Here is a 19,393-nt window from a genome sequence, read left to right as displayed (position 1 = left end):
TTAAAATCTCATTTAAAAACTTGTCACATCTGGTTTTCCCTTCCAGTAGAAAGAAGCTTTTCTCATACAAGCCCCAATCATCGTGTCTCAAAGGAAGAGACATAGGAACTCCAAGAGTGAGGTGGTTCTTCCCTTTTCACCTGTTGGGAGCCTCTGGATGTTACTGGGGTCTTCCTATTATAGTTAGAGTGAAGTGGTATCAATCGCTTGAGAAGAAATTAATGTCTTTCCTTAACTAAGACGGGTCCATAATAATTCCTTTCCAAAGTCTAATGGCCTCTGATAAACGGGCATCCAGGAACAAAGTTTGTCACAAAAATATGCAAATTAGTTCCAAAGCATGAGTGATGCAAATTAAGAATCAGGATTCTAACTCCATAGCTTCCTCCTGGTTCCTTATCTCAGTTGCCTTCATAGGCTTTCCCTCCTCCCTCTCTATGGGGTCCCAACTCATCTCACCTTCTTCACAATACTATTCTGAATCATTTAACTAGTCTCCTACCTTTTGATACTCCCTATTTTGGGCCTGCTTTCTGGGAGCCTCACAGGGTCTCTTCCCGACAATTAACATTTTAGGAGGTGCCCCCCTTCTCATTTCCTTACAATTTCTCATATTACCTTCTTTGCCTGTTCTTGAGGGCCCCAATCCATGAGTAGAGGGATTTACCTTCATATTCTCTTACCCTGAAAATGGGGGAGTGAGAGCAATCATGGGCACTTGGGGGCAACCTCGATCTTCTCAGGAATGGAATGGTACCAGCTTCACCCCCCTATGGTTTGGGGCCCATCGGTATCCTCAGTACAAAATTTAAAAGATTAATTAAGAGTTCCGTGTGGAAATCGGAGTGACACCTACCTGAAAAGTGGGAGTGGTTAGGGGCAGAGAATAAGCGTGGTATGACAAGGCGCTGACAAATTAAGCCAGGAAAACTCTGGCTTAATATATTGGTGCCTAACTTAACTTAGGCGCCGTTAGGAACAATTCTGCAAATGGCATATATGACAACCGTGCTGAGCTGCACCTAGGAGTTAGGCCCTGTTTATAGAATCGGGCCCTAAGTGACCATGTGCAAACCAACTATGTTAGGGGTATTTGTGAGTGGGTGTTGGGGCAGAGCTGCTTCTTTACTGGCAATATTCCTTCCACTAGCAGCTAAGTAACAAAGTTAGGACAGCAAAAAGGCCAAATTAACTGAGCACTGATCTGAATATTAGCCAGTACCCAGTTGACATTCAGGTGACAGCAGATAACCAGATATTCAGTGCTATAAGCTGAATTTTTATCTTTTGAATGATTTATTTATTGATCATCTTTTTGGGGTTAAACTACGGTTTCCACCAGCATTATTTTCCACATTGCAAATGCCTTGGTATACCAGCATCTTATAAGCTGAAATAAATTTAAGCACCCTGACTAGCAGTATAGCAGTACATCAAAAAATTTTCAAATTTCAGCAGGGTCTGTCACCTCCCCATAGTACTTATTGCACACTGATGGATCAGCTGCTCCTTCAGGGCTGAAGGCTAGGCATTCTGAAGCCCCCCAAAAGTCTTGGAGTTTTGGGATGAGGGAGAGGAGGGAAATTTTGTTGCTTATTCAGCAGAAATGAGAATAGAATACAAATTAACATATGGCAAATATTTTTATCCCAGGACAAGCAGGCAGCATATTCTCACATGTGGGTGATGTCATCTACGGAGCCCCAACGCGGACAGCTTTTCAAGCAAACTTGATTGAAGTTTCAAGCTTGCTATGCTGCACCACGCATGTGCATGCCTTCTTGCCCACTAGAGGGCGCATCCCCACCTCGTGGTCCTCAGTTCTGTTTCTTCCGCGGAGCCAGAAGCCCTGTTGAGTTTTTGCTCCGTGCTTTCTTGCCTTCTGTCACCGTGGCAGGGGTTTATTCTTAGTCGCTGTGCCTTTTTTTTGTTTTTGCTTTGTCGTGTTGTTGTAATCCGTTGAGAAAAAAAAAAGTTTTCGTTCCAGGCTCCGGGGGCTCCCGGTAGCCGCGGCCGCGGGACCTCGTTCGTTCGCGGCCTAGTTTTTCGTTCATGTCCCGACCCTTGTCGGACTTTAAAAAGTGCATCCGGTGCGATCGGTTGCTTTCCATCACCGATCCCCACCGGTGGTGCCTTGTCTGCCTGGGTGTGGATCACCCGACGGACTCTTGCACTAGATGCTCCACTTTTCAACCTAGAGCGCTCCGCCGCCGGCACGCCCGCTTGGCGGAGCTCTTTATTGTAGAACCCGCGGCGGGGAAGGCCTCGACGTCTGCCTCAGCCCGGCCTTGACCTCGGCCTCGGCAACCTCGACCTCGCCACGGATGCCTTCAACTTCAAAGCCTGCGTCTTCGACGCCGAAGTCGGCCCCGGGTAAGTCTCCGCTTCCTTCCTCTACTCCAGGGTCCTCTAAGAAGCTGTCCTCGGGTTCCTCGACGAGGACGGGTGGGTCGTCCTCGGCCCCGGCCCGGACGTTGAAGTCGGGTGCTCCGCGGGAATACTCGCTGCCGAGGTTGCCCTCAAGGGAGCACCCGCCGGCCACGGACATGCCATCCATGATGGCCATCCCCGTGTTTCAGGACATGCTCTGAGCGCTTATCTCCTCGGAGCTGTCCTGTGCCCTGGCCCACCTGCAGCCGTCCTCGGCCCCGACCGCAACCCCGGCCTCGGCTCCGGCCTCGGTCCCGGTGGTTGTTCCTGCCTCGGCCCCGGCCTTGGCCTCGGCCTCGGCCTCGACTATTGACCAGCCTGTGCGGAGCGTGCGACCTCGGGACAAGGTGCACCGGGTTCACATGATTTCTTCTTCCAAGTCCTCGACGGGGACCTCCCGTTGGTCCTCGCCCTCGGGTCGGCCTCGGGTGAAGCGCCGGTCCCGTAAGTCTAAGCGCCCTCGTGGGTCGCCTCGGAGGCGCAGTCGTTCCTCGCCGACCCGGGAGGCGGAGGCTCTGAAGGTTTCGGAACTCAGCCTGACTAATCCACGGCTGCTCGGTTCCCCTTCAGGGAAGGGATCGAGGGATTCCTCCCCGAGGAGGAGGAAGGCTTCGGTGCCCCATACCCCGGGGACTTCCCCGAGGGGCTCCTCGGGACTTCGGAGGTCTCCGACCCCGACGCGGTCCCTCGGGGCGGCTTCCTGGGGGTCGGAGGCTGGCACGGGTCGTGAGCCCAGATACTCACGCGAGGCTTCTCCGTCCTTCTCGGCGGCGTGGGCCTCTCGCTCCCCTCCCTCGAGGCCCTCCTCGTTTTCGAGGTTTGTGGTGGATATGGGGAAGGCTTTGGACCTGGACCTTTTAACGGGGTCCCAGTATTCCAAATAATTTTTGGAGGAACAAGATTTACCCTCTCCTCTGCGGGAGTCTCCACGCCTGCACTTAAACAAGGTCCTGCAACAGACCTTCTTGCGGAATTTGGATTCCCCTTATGCGGTAACGGCTGTCCCCTCAAAGATGGAATCGAAATACCGCATGGTCCCCTGTAAGGGGTTTGAGAAGGCTTAGTTGTCCCACCAGTCTTTGCTGGTGGAATCGTCGCTGAAGAAATCCCAGCCTTCTCGAGTGTCCGCAGCGGTTCCGCCCGGGCGTGAGGGGCGTACCCTGGATAAGTTTGGGCGCCGCCTCTACCAAAATTCCATGATGGCGAATAGGGTGCTTAACTACGCATTTACATTCTCTTCGTACCTGCGCCATCTGGTCAAGTCCATGCCCCGTTATCAGGGGGTCATGCCCGACTCGCATAAGGGGGACTTTGGCAAGCTCATGGATTCTCTGTCCCAGCTGCGCCTTTTCCTTTTCCATGCCGTCTACGACGCCTTCGAATTAACATCAAGGGTCTCCGCATTCGCGGTGGCGATGTGCCACCTAGTGTGGTTGCACATTGTAGATATGGACCCCAATCTGCAGGAGCGCCTGGCGAATTTGCCCTGCGTGGGCTCGGAGCTCTTCGATGAGTCCCTGGAGGCGGCTACTAAACGCCTTTCCGAGCATGAGCGCTCCTTCGCCTCCCTGGTCCGCCCTAAGGCTCCGAAGCAGTACCGTCCTCCACCGCGGCGCTATCCGCAGAAGTCCACACCGGCTTTCTCCAGGCCTCCGCCCAGGCGGCCCCCTTAGCAGGCCAGGGCTCCTCAACAGAAGCCTCAGGCGCAAGGGGCGTCCAAGCCGGTGCCATCTTTTTGACGCTCTGAGCGGATGGGGGCGGGCCCCCTCCGCGCTGCAGTCGACCCCGCTACCCATTGGGGGTCGGTTGAGGGCATTTCATCCTGCCTGGACTCTCATCACCTCCAATGCTTGGGTGCTCCGAGTCATCTCGGAGGGTTACTCCCTCAACTTCAGGGAAATCCCGCCGGACAGTCCACCCGGCGCGTGTCCTTCAAACAGCAGCTCCCCCTGCTCCTTTCGGAGGCCAGGGCCTTGTTGGGTCTCCGGGCTGTAGAGCGGGTGCCCCCCGACCAGCGGGGGAAGGGTTTTTACTCCCGCTATTTTCTGGTCCCGAAAAAGACCGGGGACTTGCGCCCCATTCTGGACCTCCGGAGGCTCAACAAGTTCCTTGTCCGGTAGAAGTTCCGTATGTTATCTCTACCGGTCCTGTACCCGCTGCTGGACGAAGGGGACTGGATGTGCTCCCTGGACCTCAAGGAAGCTTATACCCATGTTCCGGTGCATCCCACCTTCCGCAAGTTTCTACGGTTCCAGGTGGGGGAGTTGCACCTTCAATACCGGGTCCTCCCCTTTGGCTTGGCTTCGTCCCCTCGAGTCTTCACGAAGTGTATGGTGGTAGTCGCGGCGGCCCTGCGATCCCAGGGTCTGCAGGTCTTTCCCTACCTGGACGATTGGCTGATCAAAGCTCCTTCCAGGGAGGGGGTTATCTTAGCGACCCGACAGACTATCATCTTCCTTCAGCGTCTGGGGTTCGAAGTGAACTTTCCCAAGTCTCAATTGTGCCCGGCTCAATCCCTTCAGTTCATCGGGGCCGTGCTGGACACGGTTCGCCTCCATTCGTTCCTCCCTCCTCCACGGTTGGAGGTCCTGCTTCGACTCAGTTGCCAGATATCGCTGCTGCCCTCAGTATCGGCGCAGCGCCTGATGATTCTACTGGGCCACATGGCATCTACGGTTCATGTCACGCCGTTTGCCCGCTTGCACCTGAGGCTTCCTCAGTGGACGTTGGCCTCACAATGGCGTCAGGACCGGGACCCGGTCTCCTCCCCTGTGACAGTGACTCCCTCCTTGAGACGCTCGCTCCGTTGGTGGACCAATTCTTCCAATCTTTCCGGGGGTTTGCTCTTTCTCGTCCCTCCGCATCGCAAGGTCCTGACCACGGACTCTTCAGAGTACGCTTGGGGGGGCTCATCTCGACGGTCTGCGGACTCAAGGACTGTGGTCGGCGGAGGACCGTCTTTGTCACATCAATGTCTTGGAGCTTCGCACCATTTTTCTGGCTGCTCGAGCTTTCTGCCACCTGCTGCACGATCAGATAGTCCTAGTGTGGACGGATAACCAGGTGGCAATGTACTATGTGAACAAGCAAGGGGGGACGTGCTCTTGGCCCCTGTGTTGGGAAGCCCTCCGCCTTTGGGAGTGGGCGGTCTCTCGGAACATCTTTCTTCGGGCGGTTTACATTCAAGGAGAGCGGAACTGTCTGGCCGACAAACTCAGTCGTCTCCTCCAGCCGCACGAGTGGTCGCTCAACTCCCGAGTTCTGCACGAGGTCTTCGACCACTGGGGGACCCCTCAAGTGGATCTGTTTGCCTTTCCGGAGACTCACAAACTGCCTCTCTATTGTTCCCGGATGTACTTCCTGGACCGTCTCGAGGCCGATGCCTTTCTTCTCGACTGGGGAGAGAAGTTCCTTTATGCGTTTCCTCCTTTCCCTCTGATCTTGAGGACGTTGGTGCATCTCAAATCGACCAGAGCCACTATGATTCTCATTGCGCCTCGTTGGCCTCGTCAACACTGGTTCTCCCTGCTCCTTCAACTAAGTGTCAGGGAGCCTCTGCTTCTGCCTGTTTTTCCCTCTCTGCTGTCTCAGAGTCGGGGTTCGCTGTTGCATCCCAATCTTCAGTCCTTACATCTGACGGCTTGGTTCCTTTTCCCTTGACTTCAGTTCCTGTTTCTCAGTCTGTAAGGGAGGTTTTGGAAGCCTCGCGCAAGGTCTCGACTCGGCTTTGCTATTCCCAGAAGTGGACCAGATTTTCATCCTGGTGTTCCTCGCACCATCTGGATCCGAGCTCGGTTCCGGTGACTTCGGTCCTGGAATATTTGCTTCATTTATCCCAGTCTGGGCTGAAGACGACTTCCATTCGGGTGCATCTCAGTGCTATTGCTGCTTTCCATCGGCATTTCGAGGGTAGGTCTCTCTCCCTTCATCCTCTGTTTACTCGTTTCATGAGGGGTCTTTTGAATGTTCATCCTCCTCTGAAACCTCCTCCTGTAGTTTGGGATCTTAATGTGGTTTTGGCTCAACTGATGAAGCCTCCTTTCGAGCCTATTGACAAATCTCATCTTAAGTTTCTCACTTGGAAGGTGATCTTTCTGCTTGCGCTCACGTCTGCTCGACGGATTAGTGAGCTGCAGGCTTTGGTTGCGGACCCACCTTTTACGGTGTTCTATCATGACAAGGTGGTTTTGCGCACCCATCCTAAATTTTTGCCTAAGGTTGTGTCTGATTTCCACCTCAATCAGTCCATTGTCCTCCCGGTGTTTTTTTCCGAAGCCTCACTCTCATCCTGGTGAGGTGGCGCTTCACACACTTGACTGTAAGAGGGCGTTGGCTTTTTATCTTCAACGCACTCAGTCTCATCGGAGGGTTCCTCAATTGTTTTTGTCCTTTGACCCTAATCGGTTGGGACGTCCTGTTTCCAAGCGCACCTTGTCCAATTGGTTAGCTGCTTGTATCTCTTTTTGCTACGCTCAGGCTGGTCTCATGCTCCATGGTCGAGTCACGGGGCATAAGGTCCGGGCTATGGCAGCTTCTGTTGCTTTCCTCCGGTTTACACCTGTTGAGGACATCTGTAAGGCTGCCACTTGGTCTTCGGTTCATACTTTCACCTCCCACTACTGTCTGGATACTTTATCCAGGAGCGACGGCCGGTTTGGCCAGTCGGTTTTGCGTAACCTGTTTTCCTAAATTGCCATCCTCCCACCTGCCCTTTTTTGGTTGGCTTGGAGGTCACCCACATGTGAGAATATGCTGCCTGCTTGTCCTGGGATAAAGCACAGTTACTTACCGTAACAGGTGTTATCCAGGGACAGCAGGCAGATATTCTCACAACCCGCCCTCCTCCCCGGGGATGGCTTCTTTGCTGGCTATGGAACTGAGGACCACGAGGTGGGGATGCGCCCTCTAGTGGGCAAGAAGGCATGCACATGCGTGGTGCAGCATAGCAAGCTTGAAACTTCAATCAAGTTTGCTTGAAAAGCTGTCCGCATTGGGGCTCCGTAGATGACGTCACCCACATGTGAGAATATCTGCCTGCTGTCCCTGGATAACACCTGTTACAGTAAGTAAATGTGCTTTTTCTGCACTGTATGTGGAATTACTACTTCATCAGAGGACTGTTTAAACTTAATTTCTTAAAATGTATTTATCAGCCATGTAGACAAAGTAAAACTACACCATTCTTACCCATAAAAAGAATGAACCATAGCATGATGGCAGCAAAACAAAATACAAACTCTGGTGCACTCATGTTGGGGTGGGGGGAGCAGCAGTCAAATTAAAGTACCACCGATGAAGGATCTCTTCAGCTGGTGGGGCTTGGGTATTCTTGGCCACAGACAAAGGTATTGGCCGTGTATGGCTGTTCATCATTTGGTATTTTTTTTGGGGGGGAACACAGAATAAGGGAGTACAGGAGTAGGGCAAGGGGTGGAGGGTGGGGATGGTGCTATATGGCTGTTCATCATTTCAAAAACTGAGAAATATTGAAATCCAAAAAATCTTTGGTCTGAGCATTTCAGAAAGAGAGTTGTCGACCTGTACCAAGTACATTAGACTCTGAGTTAACTGGCACACTCAACCAACCAGAAAAATAATTGTCGGCAAAAAAAATTGTCTCCCATGCTCCTCAGACAACATTTAAGTCATGGATGTAGTTGTGAGTTAGAGCAAAGCTTCTCAAGCCAGTCCTCAAGGCATACCCAGCCAATTTAGATTTTCAGGATGCCCACAATCAATATACATGAGAAAGATTTGTTTACATTGCCTCCCTGGTATATAAATCTATCTCCTTTGCGTTCATTAATTTTGTCCTGATAGCTTTTAGTTGGTAAAGAGGTAAAATCTTTGGAGATTATCTTTCACTGGAACAGCAGATTCACATCGTATTTGTATGCTGCATCTTTCAAGACCGTCTCATGTGTTTTGGAATAGTGGTGTAAGATCTATTTTTTTCTTCAGTTATTTTTTTTGGGGGGGTGTCAAATACATTTTTTCATTGTCTTCAAATCAGTTGAATCAGTGCAAAACTTGGCAGCAGAGATTACTGCCAGGTTATGATATGATAAGTATGGGTCTTCAATATTATATATAATTGCATTGTCTAGTATTATCACTCTCCCAATCAGAGAACTTCAGATTTTAATAAATTCACAGACAAGAAATTCAGCTTCAACCACACCACACATCTACTTGAATCAAACACGCCAGTTTTCAAATAAAGCATAGCTGTAATATCCGGAAAGATAATTTTTTTTTTTTCCTCCTTGCCAGACACAGATCATTTTCAATTGCTTGCAGGGTTATTTATTCCATGCTGTTTTCTAAAACTAGCTTGCTTGGAATCACAATGACCATGTTCCTCCAAAGAATTGATCAATTGTGGTTTTGCCACCTGTTTAATTTCCCAAGAAAGGATAATGAGACACTGAATTATATACATTTGGCCCTTTTTCAACAGCAGATATATCATAGCTGCATGGTACAGGGATTGTCTGTTTAATCTTTGGCTCTCAAGTCAAGACCAGCATGAGAGTTTCGGTTCACGGAAGTTTCGCCCCCCACATTTCGCCCCCAGCAATTCGCCCCTCACATTTCGCCCCCGCACATTTCGCCCCCCGGATGTTTCGCCCCCACACATTTCGCCCCCGCACATTTCGCCCCCCGGATGTTTCGCCCCCACACATTTCGCCCCCGCACATTTCGCCCCTGAGTGTCAGACTATTCCTCTCGCAGGCGATTTCTTTGCCGACACGACGGCAGGCTACAAATTCAAAGTGCACAGCTGGCTGTTCTCACTGCCTCTAATGTCGGCCCTGCAGCTCCGGACTTCCCCACACCTGCTCTCTCCCCCCCCCCCCCCCGATCACTATTATTTTAAATGTTATGGCAGCCACGGCGCTGTATCCATCGGAGGAGACTTCTAACCTCGGCCATGAAGTTGCTGTTGCAGGAAGAGTTCCGGGGCAGGCCGAGGTTAGAAGTCTCCTCCGATGGATACAGCGCCGTGGCTGCCATAACATTTAAAATAATAGTGATCGGGGGGGGGGGGGGAGAGAGCAGGTGTGGGGAAGTCCGGAGCTGCAGGGCCGGCGTTAGAGGGAGTAAGAGCTGATGGTGCCACAGGGTCCCGCGTTGGGGGGGGGGGGGATGGTGCCACAGGGTCCCGCCCCTCCCCTCTACCTTGACTGGCTGACAGGCTAGGCAGACGCTGTGCTTAAGTAAGCGTGTCGCTCCTTTTAGATTCAAAGCTTAAAAGACTGGGAAGGGGAGGAGGAGACGTGGCAAGAACAGGCTCATCTGCACCCCCTTAACTGTAATTGGTTGATAGAATTGACAGACAGTGCACGCTACCTCGGCCTGCCCCGGAACTCTTCCTGCAGCCACCACCCGCCTAGGCAGGAACATGAAGTTGCTGTTGCAGGAAGAGTTCCGGGGCAGGCCGAGGTTAGAAGTCTCCTCCGATGGATACAGCGCCGCGGCTGCCATAACATTTAAAATAATAGGGGGGGGGGAAGAGCAGGTGTGGGGAAGTCCGGAGCTGCAGGGCCGACATTAGAGGCAGTGAGAACAGCCAGCTGTGCACTTTGAATTTGTAGCCTGCCGTCGTGTCGGCAAAGAAATCGCCTGCGAGAGGAATAGTCTGACACTCGGGGGCGAAATGTGTGGGGGCGAAATGTGGGGGGCGAAATGTGAGGGGCGAATTGCTGGGGGCGAAATGTGGGGGGCGAACCTTCCGGATCCCGAGAGTTTCTGTACCACATGGCTCAGACTCTCACAGTTCAGGGAGGGAAGCTTGTGCCCTTTTAAAAGGGCCACAAAAATCTTGGGAGCCAGGACCTGGGATATGTGGAGCCCTGTCTTACTTGCAGTCCTGACATAATTGATGCACAACAGTGGTGCTTCATGTGATATTTAGTATCATCTAAAAAACAAAGAATTGACCAGAGGTTTAAAAAAAACAACTATGTTTAATAGCCAAGCACTTTTGTTTGCTTCTTAATAAAAATGTTTCAAACCAAAAAAAAAAATAGTCAAGCACTAACTTTACAGAGACCCAACATGGGCTATGTTTCGACGAGGAAACTGCCTGCCTCTGTAAATGAATATGAGAGGTGCAGTTGTAACAGCACCTGATGTAAAACAGCCACTAAGAGCCTTTCAACAGTGTTGTGGATTCAAAGTAACAAAAACGCATAGGGTTTGTTTTTCTTCCTTTGGTTTTACCTTTATATTTAGTATCAGCGCCATTATCCCACATTACCTGAATATGGAAATTACCCTTCTCAAACTTTTTCTCCAAACCAGAGATTCCCACCACCACCACGTGCAAGCATATTGGTGAGACTAAACAGGGTCTGCTTGCATGGCCTGGCTAGGCCAGGACACTGAAATACAGACTTTGTTATGGTAGCACTCTAGTTTATGAAATCTCTTTATTTATATATTTATCTGTATTCCCAAAGATCCAAATCCAAACTCCCTGTGCCAATAGGATTACTGACAAGCAAATAGACCAGGCTTGGTGTTAGAGAGAGAATTTATTTTTCTTTCAAGTGGCACATAATAATGATCAGAAAGTGCATATTAGGTATGAGACTTCTTAGTGCATAGGTAAGCTAGAAAGCATAAGGAATACAATTACCTACTATTGTATGAATTATCTGGGAAAGCAAATGCATTTTCCTTACAGGTTAATAATTGGATCTTCTAACTAGTTCCCCCCTATTACACAGAAATCTGATACGACCTGTGCATGCAGGGAAGGTTCTTCCTTAGTCAGCTTGGGCTCTGGCATGGTGCAAGATCAGGCATTCTGTCCAATACGGTCTGTGTGGGAGAGAGGTCTCTCAGGCAACAGGAACGCTGCAGGTGTTCTGAAGGAGGAAGGCTCAACACTGGAACAGCTGTAGCCTGGGTCCAGCACTCTCTTCCGGCCTCTGTCACATATGCAAAGGGTAGAAGCTCAAGCATAGAATAGCCAGCAGGCCTCAAAACCAGGAACCAACAGCATGCCCCTTTCTTAGAGAGTCTTTGTCAGGAACCACCAGCATGGAGTCCCTTCTTAGAGAATGATAGCCAGGATCCACGAGCCTCTTGGGAATTAATTTTTATAATCTTTTGGACTTGCTTTCTATCTGAGAAGAAGATGCTTTCCATGCCTCAAGTTCTGATCTCTTGACCTGAGCATCTCCAGAAATATCCTCTAGACCAGGGGTGCCCATACTTTTTGGGCTTGTGAGCTACTTTTAAAATGACCAAGTGAAAATGATCTCCTAACAATAAAATTTTTTAAAAAACATAAAGCACACTGTACGCAGAGAAAATATTAATTATCATTCCTATTCCGGGGTTTTTTCAAAGAGGTCAAGGCAGATGACTCTATGCACTGTCACCTCATTAACAACCATACAAAAATAGACAAATATACCCCCTCCCTTTTTACTAAACCACAATAGCAGTTTTTAGCGCAGGAAGCTGCGCTGAATGCCCAGCTCTACTCTCCCTGCGCTAAAAACTGCTATTGCGGTTTAGTAAAAGGGGGGGCCATAGTGCAAAATATAGACAGCAGATATAAATTCAGACACATTTTGATCACTAAATTTAAAATAAAATCATTTTCCTACCTTTGTTGTCTGGTGATTTCATGAGTCTCTGGTTGCACTTTCTTCTTCTGTTGCACCTTTATTACCTGATCAAATCTCTCTCCACTCAATTATATCCAGTTCCATTGGTTATCCCAGGACAAGCAGGCAGGTATTCTCACTAGTGGGTGATGTCATCCGACAGAGCCCCGATACGGACATCTTGCAAGCATGTCTTGCTTGAAGAAACTCAGAAGTTTCGAGATGCCCGCACCGCGCATGCGCCAGTGCCTTCCCGCCCGATGCTCCGGGCGTGTCTCCTCAGTTCTTTTTCTTCCGCGGAGCTGAGAAGTCTATCTTCAATTTGCGCCCATTTAATCTCTTTTTTTGCCTTCTTTTTTGCCGCGGGTTGAGTTCTTTTGGCTCTCCTGTGCATTTATTTCTTTCTTTGATTTCTTTAAAAAAAAAAAAAAAAAAATTTTCCTTCCGATACCGGGTCGGCCGCGTGGCTGGGGCCCCGCACCTTCGACCTTGCGGCGGAACTTTTCCGGCCTATGTCCCGGCCGATCACCGGTTTTAAAAAGTGTAGCAAGTGCCAGCGCGCGATTTCGCTCACGGACCCTCATCAACGCTGCTTACAGTATCTGGGACCGGATCACTTCCTGAAACGTGCCGGCCTTGCTCCACTCTGACGGCGAGAGCGTTTAAGCGTCGCTGTCTGCTGTGGGAGTCCATGTTCAAGATGGAAGCTTCATCGGATCCTGCAGCTTCGACATCGACAGGTGCTTCGACTCTTCTGCGAAGCCCTCTGCCTCCCCGGCTGCTTCGGGCCTCCTGAAACCGGCGTCGTTTACACCGGTTTCGGCCCCGGCTTCGGCGCCGGAGCCTTCATCCGTCTCCTCGGAGCAGGTATTGACTCCGACAGTTCCTCCGGTGGTGCTCAAGGTGCCGAAGACTGGCAAGCAGAAGCATGTAGCACCCAAGGAGCGCGGAGACCGTGCGGAAGGGCCCCCTTTTGGTGCGGATCCCTCCATATCGGCTTCGTTGCGGTCCATCCTGGAGGCTCAGTTCGTGGAGCTCATGCAGACCATGGGGCCTCGGCTGATTGCCACCATCCAGGGTGACCTTCCAGCTTCGGCTTCGAGGGGCGATCCGCCCCCTCCTCCTCCTCCTCGCCGCACTACCTCGTTACTCGGCGAGGAGGAGCGGCGAGCGGTGTCCGGGTCCTCGAGGAGGTCCTCCGTTAGCGCTGTACCTCCTTTGGAACCGATTTCCTCGAGGAGGGCCTCCCTTAGTGATATGCCTCCCTTGGAGCCCATCCCCTCGAGGAAAGCCTCGTTTAGTGACCTGCCTCCCTTGGAACCGATTACTCCGCCCCATGACTCAGTGTGGCGTCCACCTTTGGGGCCACCCAGTCCTGGGCATAGCAGGAAGCAGGACGAGTTCTTCCGAACCCCCTATCAAACCTGGGCGGCGTCGGGGAGCCTCCGACTCTGCCGCCTCTGCGATCAACGGCATCGAGTCCAATCTGCTCCTTGGAGGCGTCTGAGCCAGTTTCTCACAGACGGGCTCGATCCCCTTCCAGGCATCGGGATGGGCATCGATCCAGACATTCTTCGAAGCATTTCTCTCGACACTCGACCGTCTCGCCTCAGAAGAAATTGCCTCAGTTGGGGTATGCTGCTTCGACTGGGTCTCCTCCTCCGGGCCCGGAGTTCAAGGACCCCGAGGTTTTCTACTCGTCCTGTTGCTCGCAGGCCTCTCTGGAGCCTGAAGCCTCTTCTTCTTCTAGTCCGTCTCGCAGACCGGCGACGGCAGACCAATTGTCCTTTTCATCGTTCCTCGGGCAGATGGCGGATGACATGGACATTACTCTCGATGCTGGGTCTCGATATTCCAAAGAGTACCTCGATACCATGCACTTGCCTCGTCCTCCGGCAGAGTCCTTGCGGCTTCCCCTGCACAAGCTCCTCGACCAGACCTTCATGCGATGCTTCGAGTCTCCTTACTCTATCCCTGCGGTCCCTGGCAAATTGGATGTGCGGTACCGCACGGTGCATCATAAAGGCTTCGAGGGTCCTCAGCTTTCTCACCAGTCCCTCCTGGTCGAATCCTCGCTCAAGCGGTCTCATCCTGGCCAGGTCTATGCTTCAGTGCCTCCGGGCCGCGAGGGCAGAACCATGGATAAGTTTGGTCGACGCATATATCAGAATTCGATGATGGCGTCTCGAGTCCTGAATTACAATTTCCACTTTGCAGCCTACTTGGAATTTTTTCTACCTGTGCTTCGGAAGTTCACACCATACATCGAATCCCAGGCTAGGTTTGAGTTTGAGTAAGTGGTTGCTTCGCTGTCCCAACTTCGGCTTCAGTTAATGCAATCTGCCTATGATGCATTCGAGCTCTCCGCCCGAGCGGCGGCCTGCTCGGTGGCGATGCGCCGGTTGGCCTGGTTGCGGACCATTGATATGGACCCGAATCTTCAGGACCGCCTGGCAAACGTCCCATGTGCTGGGGCGGATCTTTTTGACGAATCCATCGAGACTGTCACGAAGAAGTTGTCTGACCACGAAAAGTCCTTCCAATCTATCCTTCGGCCGAAGCCTAAGCCTCAGCAGTCTCGACCTTCTCGTCCGCCGTCGATTTATCAGAGGCGTTATCAGCCGAGGCAAACTCCTCCTGCGAGGCAACTGGCGAAGCGTCAGCCTCCCCAAAAGGGTCAGCCTAAGTCTCAATCGCCTGCTGTCCCTAAGACCACTCAGCCTTTTTGACTGTCTCGTCGAGGGCATAACCAACCTCGTTCTGCCTCCCCCTGTTTTTCCCATCGGAGGGCACCTCCATCATTTTTATCATCGCTGGGAGGCCATAACAATCGACCTCTGGGTCCTTACTATCATCAAGGAAGGATACTCTCTTCATTTCCATCGGGTCCCTCCGGACCACCCTCTAAGAGAGTATCCTTCCAACTTGACTCAGACAGCCCTTCTTCTCCAGGAAGCTCAGGCTTTGCTCCGGCTTCGTGCCGTGGAGCCGGTCCCGACGGACCAACTGAACCAGGGGTTTTACTCCCGGTACTTCCTTGTTCCGAAGAAGACGGGCGACCTGCGACCCATTTTGGACCTCAGGGCCCTCAACAAATTCCTAGTCAAGGAGAGGTTTCGCATGCTGACACTTGCTTCTCTCTACCCTCTCCTCGAGCAGAACGACTGGTTATGCTCTCTGGATCTCAAGGAGGCCTACACTCACATTCCCATTCATCCGGCCTCCCGCAAGTTCCTCAGATTTCGGGTGGGACATCTACATCTCCAGTATCGAGTGCTTCCATTCGGCCTGTCCTCGTCTCCCAGAGTCTTCACGAAGTGTCTGGTGGTGGTGGCCGCTGCACTCCGGAACAGGGGTCTTCTGGTATTTCCATACCTCGACGACTGGCTCATCAAGGCCCCGTCAGCTCCAAGGGTCATTTCGGCGACCTTGACCACGATTTGCTTCCTGCAGAGCCTAGGCTTCGAGATCAATTTTCCCAAATCTCATCTGCAGCCTACCCAGTCCCTTCCCTTCATTGGGGCGGTACTGGACACCATCCAGCTTCGAGCATTCCTTCCTCCTCAGCGCATGGATGCTCTTCTTCGTCTCTGCCAGTCTGTATCTTCTCGCCAGTCCATCTCAGCGAGACACATGATGGTCCTCCTGGGCCACATGGCCTCTACAGTTCATGTGACGCCCTTTGCCAGGCTCCATCTCAGAATTCCTCAGTGGACCCTAGCTTCTCAATGGACTCAAGTGTCAGACCCGTTGACTCGACACATCATAGTCACTCCTGCTCTTCGGCAGTCTCTACTTTGGTGGATGACCTCTTCGAATCTATCCAGAGGTTTGCTGTTTCACACTCCTCCTCATCAGAAGGTTCTCACTACCGATTCCTCGACCTATGCCTGGGGGGCTCATCTGGATGGGCTTCGCACTCAGGGATTCTGGACCTGTGCGGACCGACTCCATCAAATCAATCTTCTGGAGCTCAGAGCCATCTTCAATGCTCTTCAAGCTTTTCAACATCTGCTTCACGACATGGTGGTCCTCATTCGCACCGACAATCAGGTCGCCATGTATTATGTCAACAAGCAAGGGGGCACGGCTCGGCCTCCCTCTGCCAGGAAGCTCTCAGAGTCTGGGATTGGGCGGTTCGCCACAACACCTTCCTCAAAGCTGTCTACATTCAGGGGAAGGACAATGTCTTGGCGGACAAACTGAGTCGTCTTCTCCAGCCTCATGAATGGACACTCCACTCCAAGCCCCTTCATCAGATCTTTGCTCAGTGGGGAACGCCTCAGATAGACCTCTTTGCGGCTCCCCACAATTTCAAGCTGCCTCAGTTTTGCTCCAGGATCTACGCTCCTCATCGCCTCAAGGCAGATGCTTTTCTGCTGGATTGGGGGAATCGCTTTCTGTATGCGTTTCCGCCATTCCCTCTCATTCAAAAGACTCTGGTCAAGCTGAAGTCCGACCATGCCACCATGATTCTGATAGCTCCTCGGTGGCCCAGGCAACCTTGGTTCTCCCTTCTACTTCAACTCAGCAGCAGGGAACCGTGCCTACTTCCAGTGTTTCCTTCACTGCTTACTCAGCATCAGGGGTCTCTGCTTCATCCCAACCTGCAGTCTCTCCACCTGACAGCTTAGTTCCTCTCAACGTAACTCCGCACCAGTTTTCCCAGGCGGTGAGGGATGTCTTGGAGGCTTCCAGGAAGCCTGCTACTTGTCAATGCTACTCCCAAAAATGGACTAGATTTTCTTCATGGTGTATTTCCAATTCTAAGGAGCCTCAGCGAGCCTCCCTATCCTCTGTTTTGGACTATCTTTTACATCTGTCTCAGTCTGGTCTCAAGTCGACATCTATACGAGTCCACCTGAGTGCTATTGCGGCTTTCCATCAGCCTCTACAAGGGAAACCTCTCTCTTCTCATCCTGTGGTTTCCAGATTTATGAAAGGACTTTTTCATGTCAATCCTCCTCTCAAACCGCCTCCAGTGGTTTGGGATCTAAATGTTGTCCTTTCTCAGCTTATGAAACCTACTTTTGAGCCTCTGAGCAAGGCTCCACTACAGTTTCTCACTTGGAAAGTGGTTTTTCTGGTGGCCCTCACATCTGCTCGCAGGGTCAGTGAGCTTCAGGCCTTGGTGGCGGACCCACCTTTCACAGTATTCCATCATGACAAGGTGGTCCTCCGCACTCACCCGAAATTCCTGCCTAAAGTGGTCTCTGAATTTCACCTCAACCAATCCATTGTGCTTCCAGTGTTCTTTCCAAAGCCTCATTCTCATCCTGGAGAATCAGCTCTTCACACTCTGGACTGTAAACGTGCTTTGGCTTTCTACTTGGATCGCACCAAACCACACAGAACTGCTCCTCAACTTTTCGTCTCCTTTGATCCAAACAAGTTGGGACGACCTGTATCGAAGCGCACCATCTCCAACTGGATGGCGGCTTGTATCTCTTTCTGCTATGCCCAGGCTGGATTACCCCTTCCCTGTAAGGTCACAGCCCATAAGGTCAGAGCAATGGCAGCCTTCCTCAGATCGACACCGATTGAGGAGATTTGTAGGGCTGCCACTTGGTCCTCGGTTCATACGTTCACTTCTCATTATTGTCTGGATACTTTCTCCAGACGGGATGGGCAGTTTGGCCAAACTGTGTTACAAAATTTGTTCTCCTAAGTTGCCAACTCTCCCTCCATCTCATTGAGGTTAGCTTGGAGGTCACCCACTAGTGAGAATACCTGCCTGCTTGTCCTGGGATAAAGCAATGTTACTTACCGTAACAGTTGTTATCCAGGGACAGCAGGCAGCTATTCTCACGTCCCACCCACCTCCCCTGGGTTGGCTTCTCTGCTAGCTACCTGAACTGAGGAGACACGCCCGGAGCATCGGGCGGGAAGGCACTGGCGCATGCGCGGTGCGGGCATCTCGAAACTTCTGAGTTTCTTCAAGCAAGACATGCTTGCAAGATGTCCGTATCGGGGCTCTGTCGGATGACATCACCCACTAGTGAGAATAGCTGCCTGCTGTCCCTGGATAACAACTGTTACGGTAAGTAACATTGCTATTTCTGCAGCTCATGTTCAAATTTATGACTTTATACTTTCATTGGTTCATCACTGAGCAGGCTTCCAGATTTGTAAGGTCACTTCTAATTTTTATCTGTTCCCTTCAGAGTGGTTGTGAAGAAGTTTAGAAAAAAACTGACCTTTTGTCTTCTTTCAACCTAAGCAACTACAGAAATTAGCCAGCACATGTAAGAGTAGCTGTTTTTTTAGGTCAGAGTTCTGCTTTCAGTTATTGTGGACCTATTACACAGCTCTTCTGCTATCTGACAGACTTTAATTTGGATTCTTTTTGGATCTTTATCCCAAACCATAATCCTTCCATGTATTTGGATATGAGCCACTTTTGAATGTCACACTTTTCAGGGGTCCTTCTCGACCAACTTATCACGTGACAGCAAATGTTATCTAGTGCCAGAGCAGCAGTTAGGCCAGACATGGGCAACTCCAGTCCTCGAGGGCTGGAATCCAGTCGAGTTTTCAGGATTTCCCCAATGAATATGCATTGAAAGCAGTGCATGCAAATAGATCTCATGCATATTCATTGGGGAAATCCTGAAAACCTGACTGGATTCCGGCCCTCGAGGACCAGAGTTGCCCATGTCTGAGTTAAGCTGATGAATACAAGGAGCAAAGTTTCCCTAAACAGTACAGCCTTTGCACTATGGCCTCAACCTGCTGTAGAATATTTTATTGTGTTTAAGCAAATGCGTAGTGATGATTACTAGCTTGGAAAAACTTGTTTTTTACAGGACCAAGGGAAGGATAAAGCTTTGAAGTCATCACAAGCATTCTTTTCTCAGCTACAAGATCAAGTCAGATCACAGATTAAAGTTACTAAAGAAGCACAGAAGAAATCCAAGAAGCCTCAAGAACTTTCTGCTCATAAACTCAAATTATAAGACGTTATTTTTAGGCTGCCTTGTACATATTGTTCAAGAAATGTCTCTGAGGCTATGTAAATGGAGATGTTTTATAATAAATTGTTGGAATATTTATATGAGTTTGGATTTTGTGTGATGGTGTTAGTGAGATATATGAATGGATGTAAAGATGAGAGAAGGGAATTGGGGATTTAGAGGTATTGGAAGCCAGCAGCATCATAGAGACACAAGAAATGAGAAGAAACAGATAAATCTGTGAATGGTTAGAGAAAGTACAGAATATTAGAGAAAAATAGAGAAGAGGTCAAGAAAAATTACAGAAAAAATGGCAAAGTATAAAACCTGAATGTAATAATGACAAAAGAATGGGACTCCCCCCCTTTCCCCCTCCCCCCAAAA

General features: G+C 50.7%; 1 protein-coding gene across 1 annotated transcript in view; it reads left to right on the top strand.

The window, feature by feature from the left end:
• MPHOSPH10 (M-phase phosphoprotein 10) overlaps nucleotides 1-19,108 on the top strand; it is a 77,775-nt gene extending 58,667 nt beyond the window's left edge. The window contains exon 11 of the mRNA XM_033920107.1: nucleotides 18,863-19,108. Coding sequence (XP_033775998.1) covers nucleotides 18,863-19,012 — 150 coding nt within the window. The 3' untranslated portion in view covers nucleotides 19,013-19,108. The remainder of the gene's footprint in view (nucleotides 1-18,862) is intronic.
• Nucleotides 19,109-19,393: the final 285 nt, after the last annotated feature.

This window comes from Geotrypetes seraphini, chromosome 14 (genome assembly GCF_902459505.1).
Source record: "Geotrypetes seraphini chromosome 14, aGeoSer1.1, whole genome shotgun sequence".
Lineage (NCBI taxonomy): Eukaryota > Metazoa > Chordata > Amphibia > Gymnophiona > Dermophiidae > Geotrypetes > Geotrypetes seraphini.
Note: the sequence above shows the minus strand (reverse complement) of the source record. Positions and strands in the feature narration are given on the sequence as shown.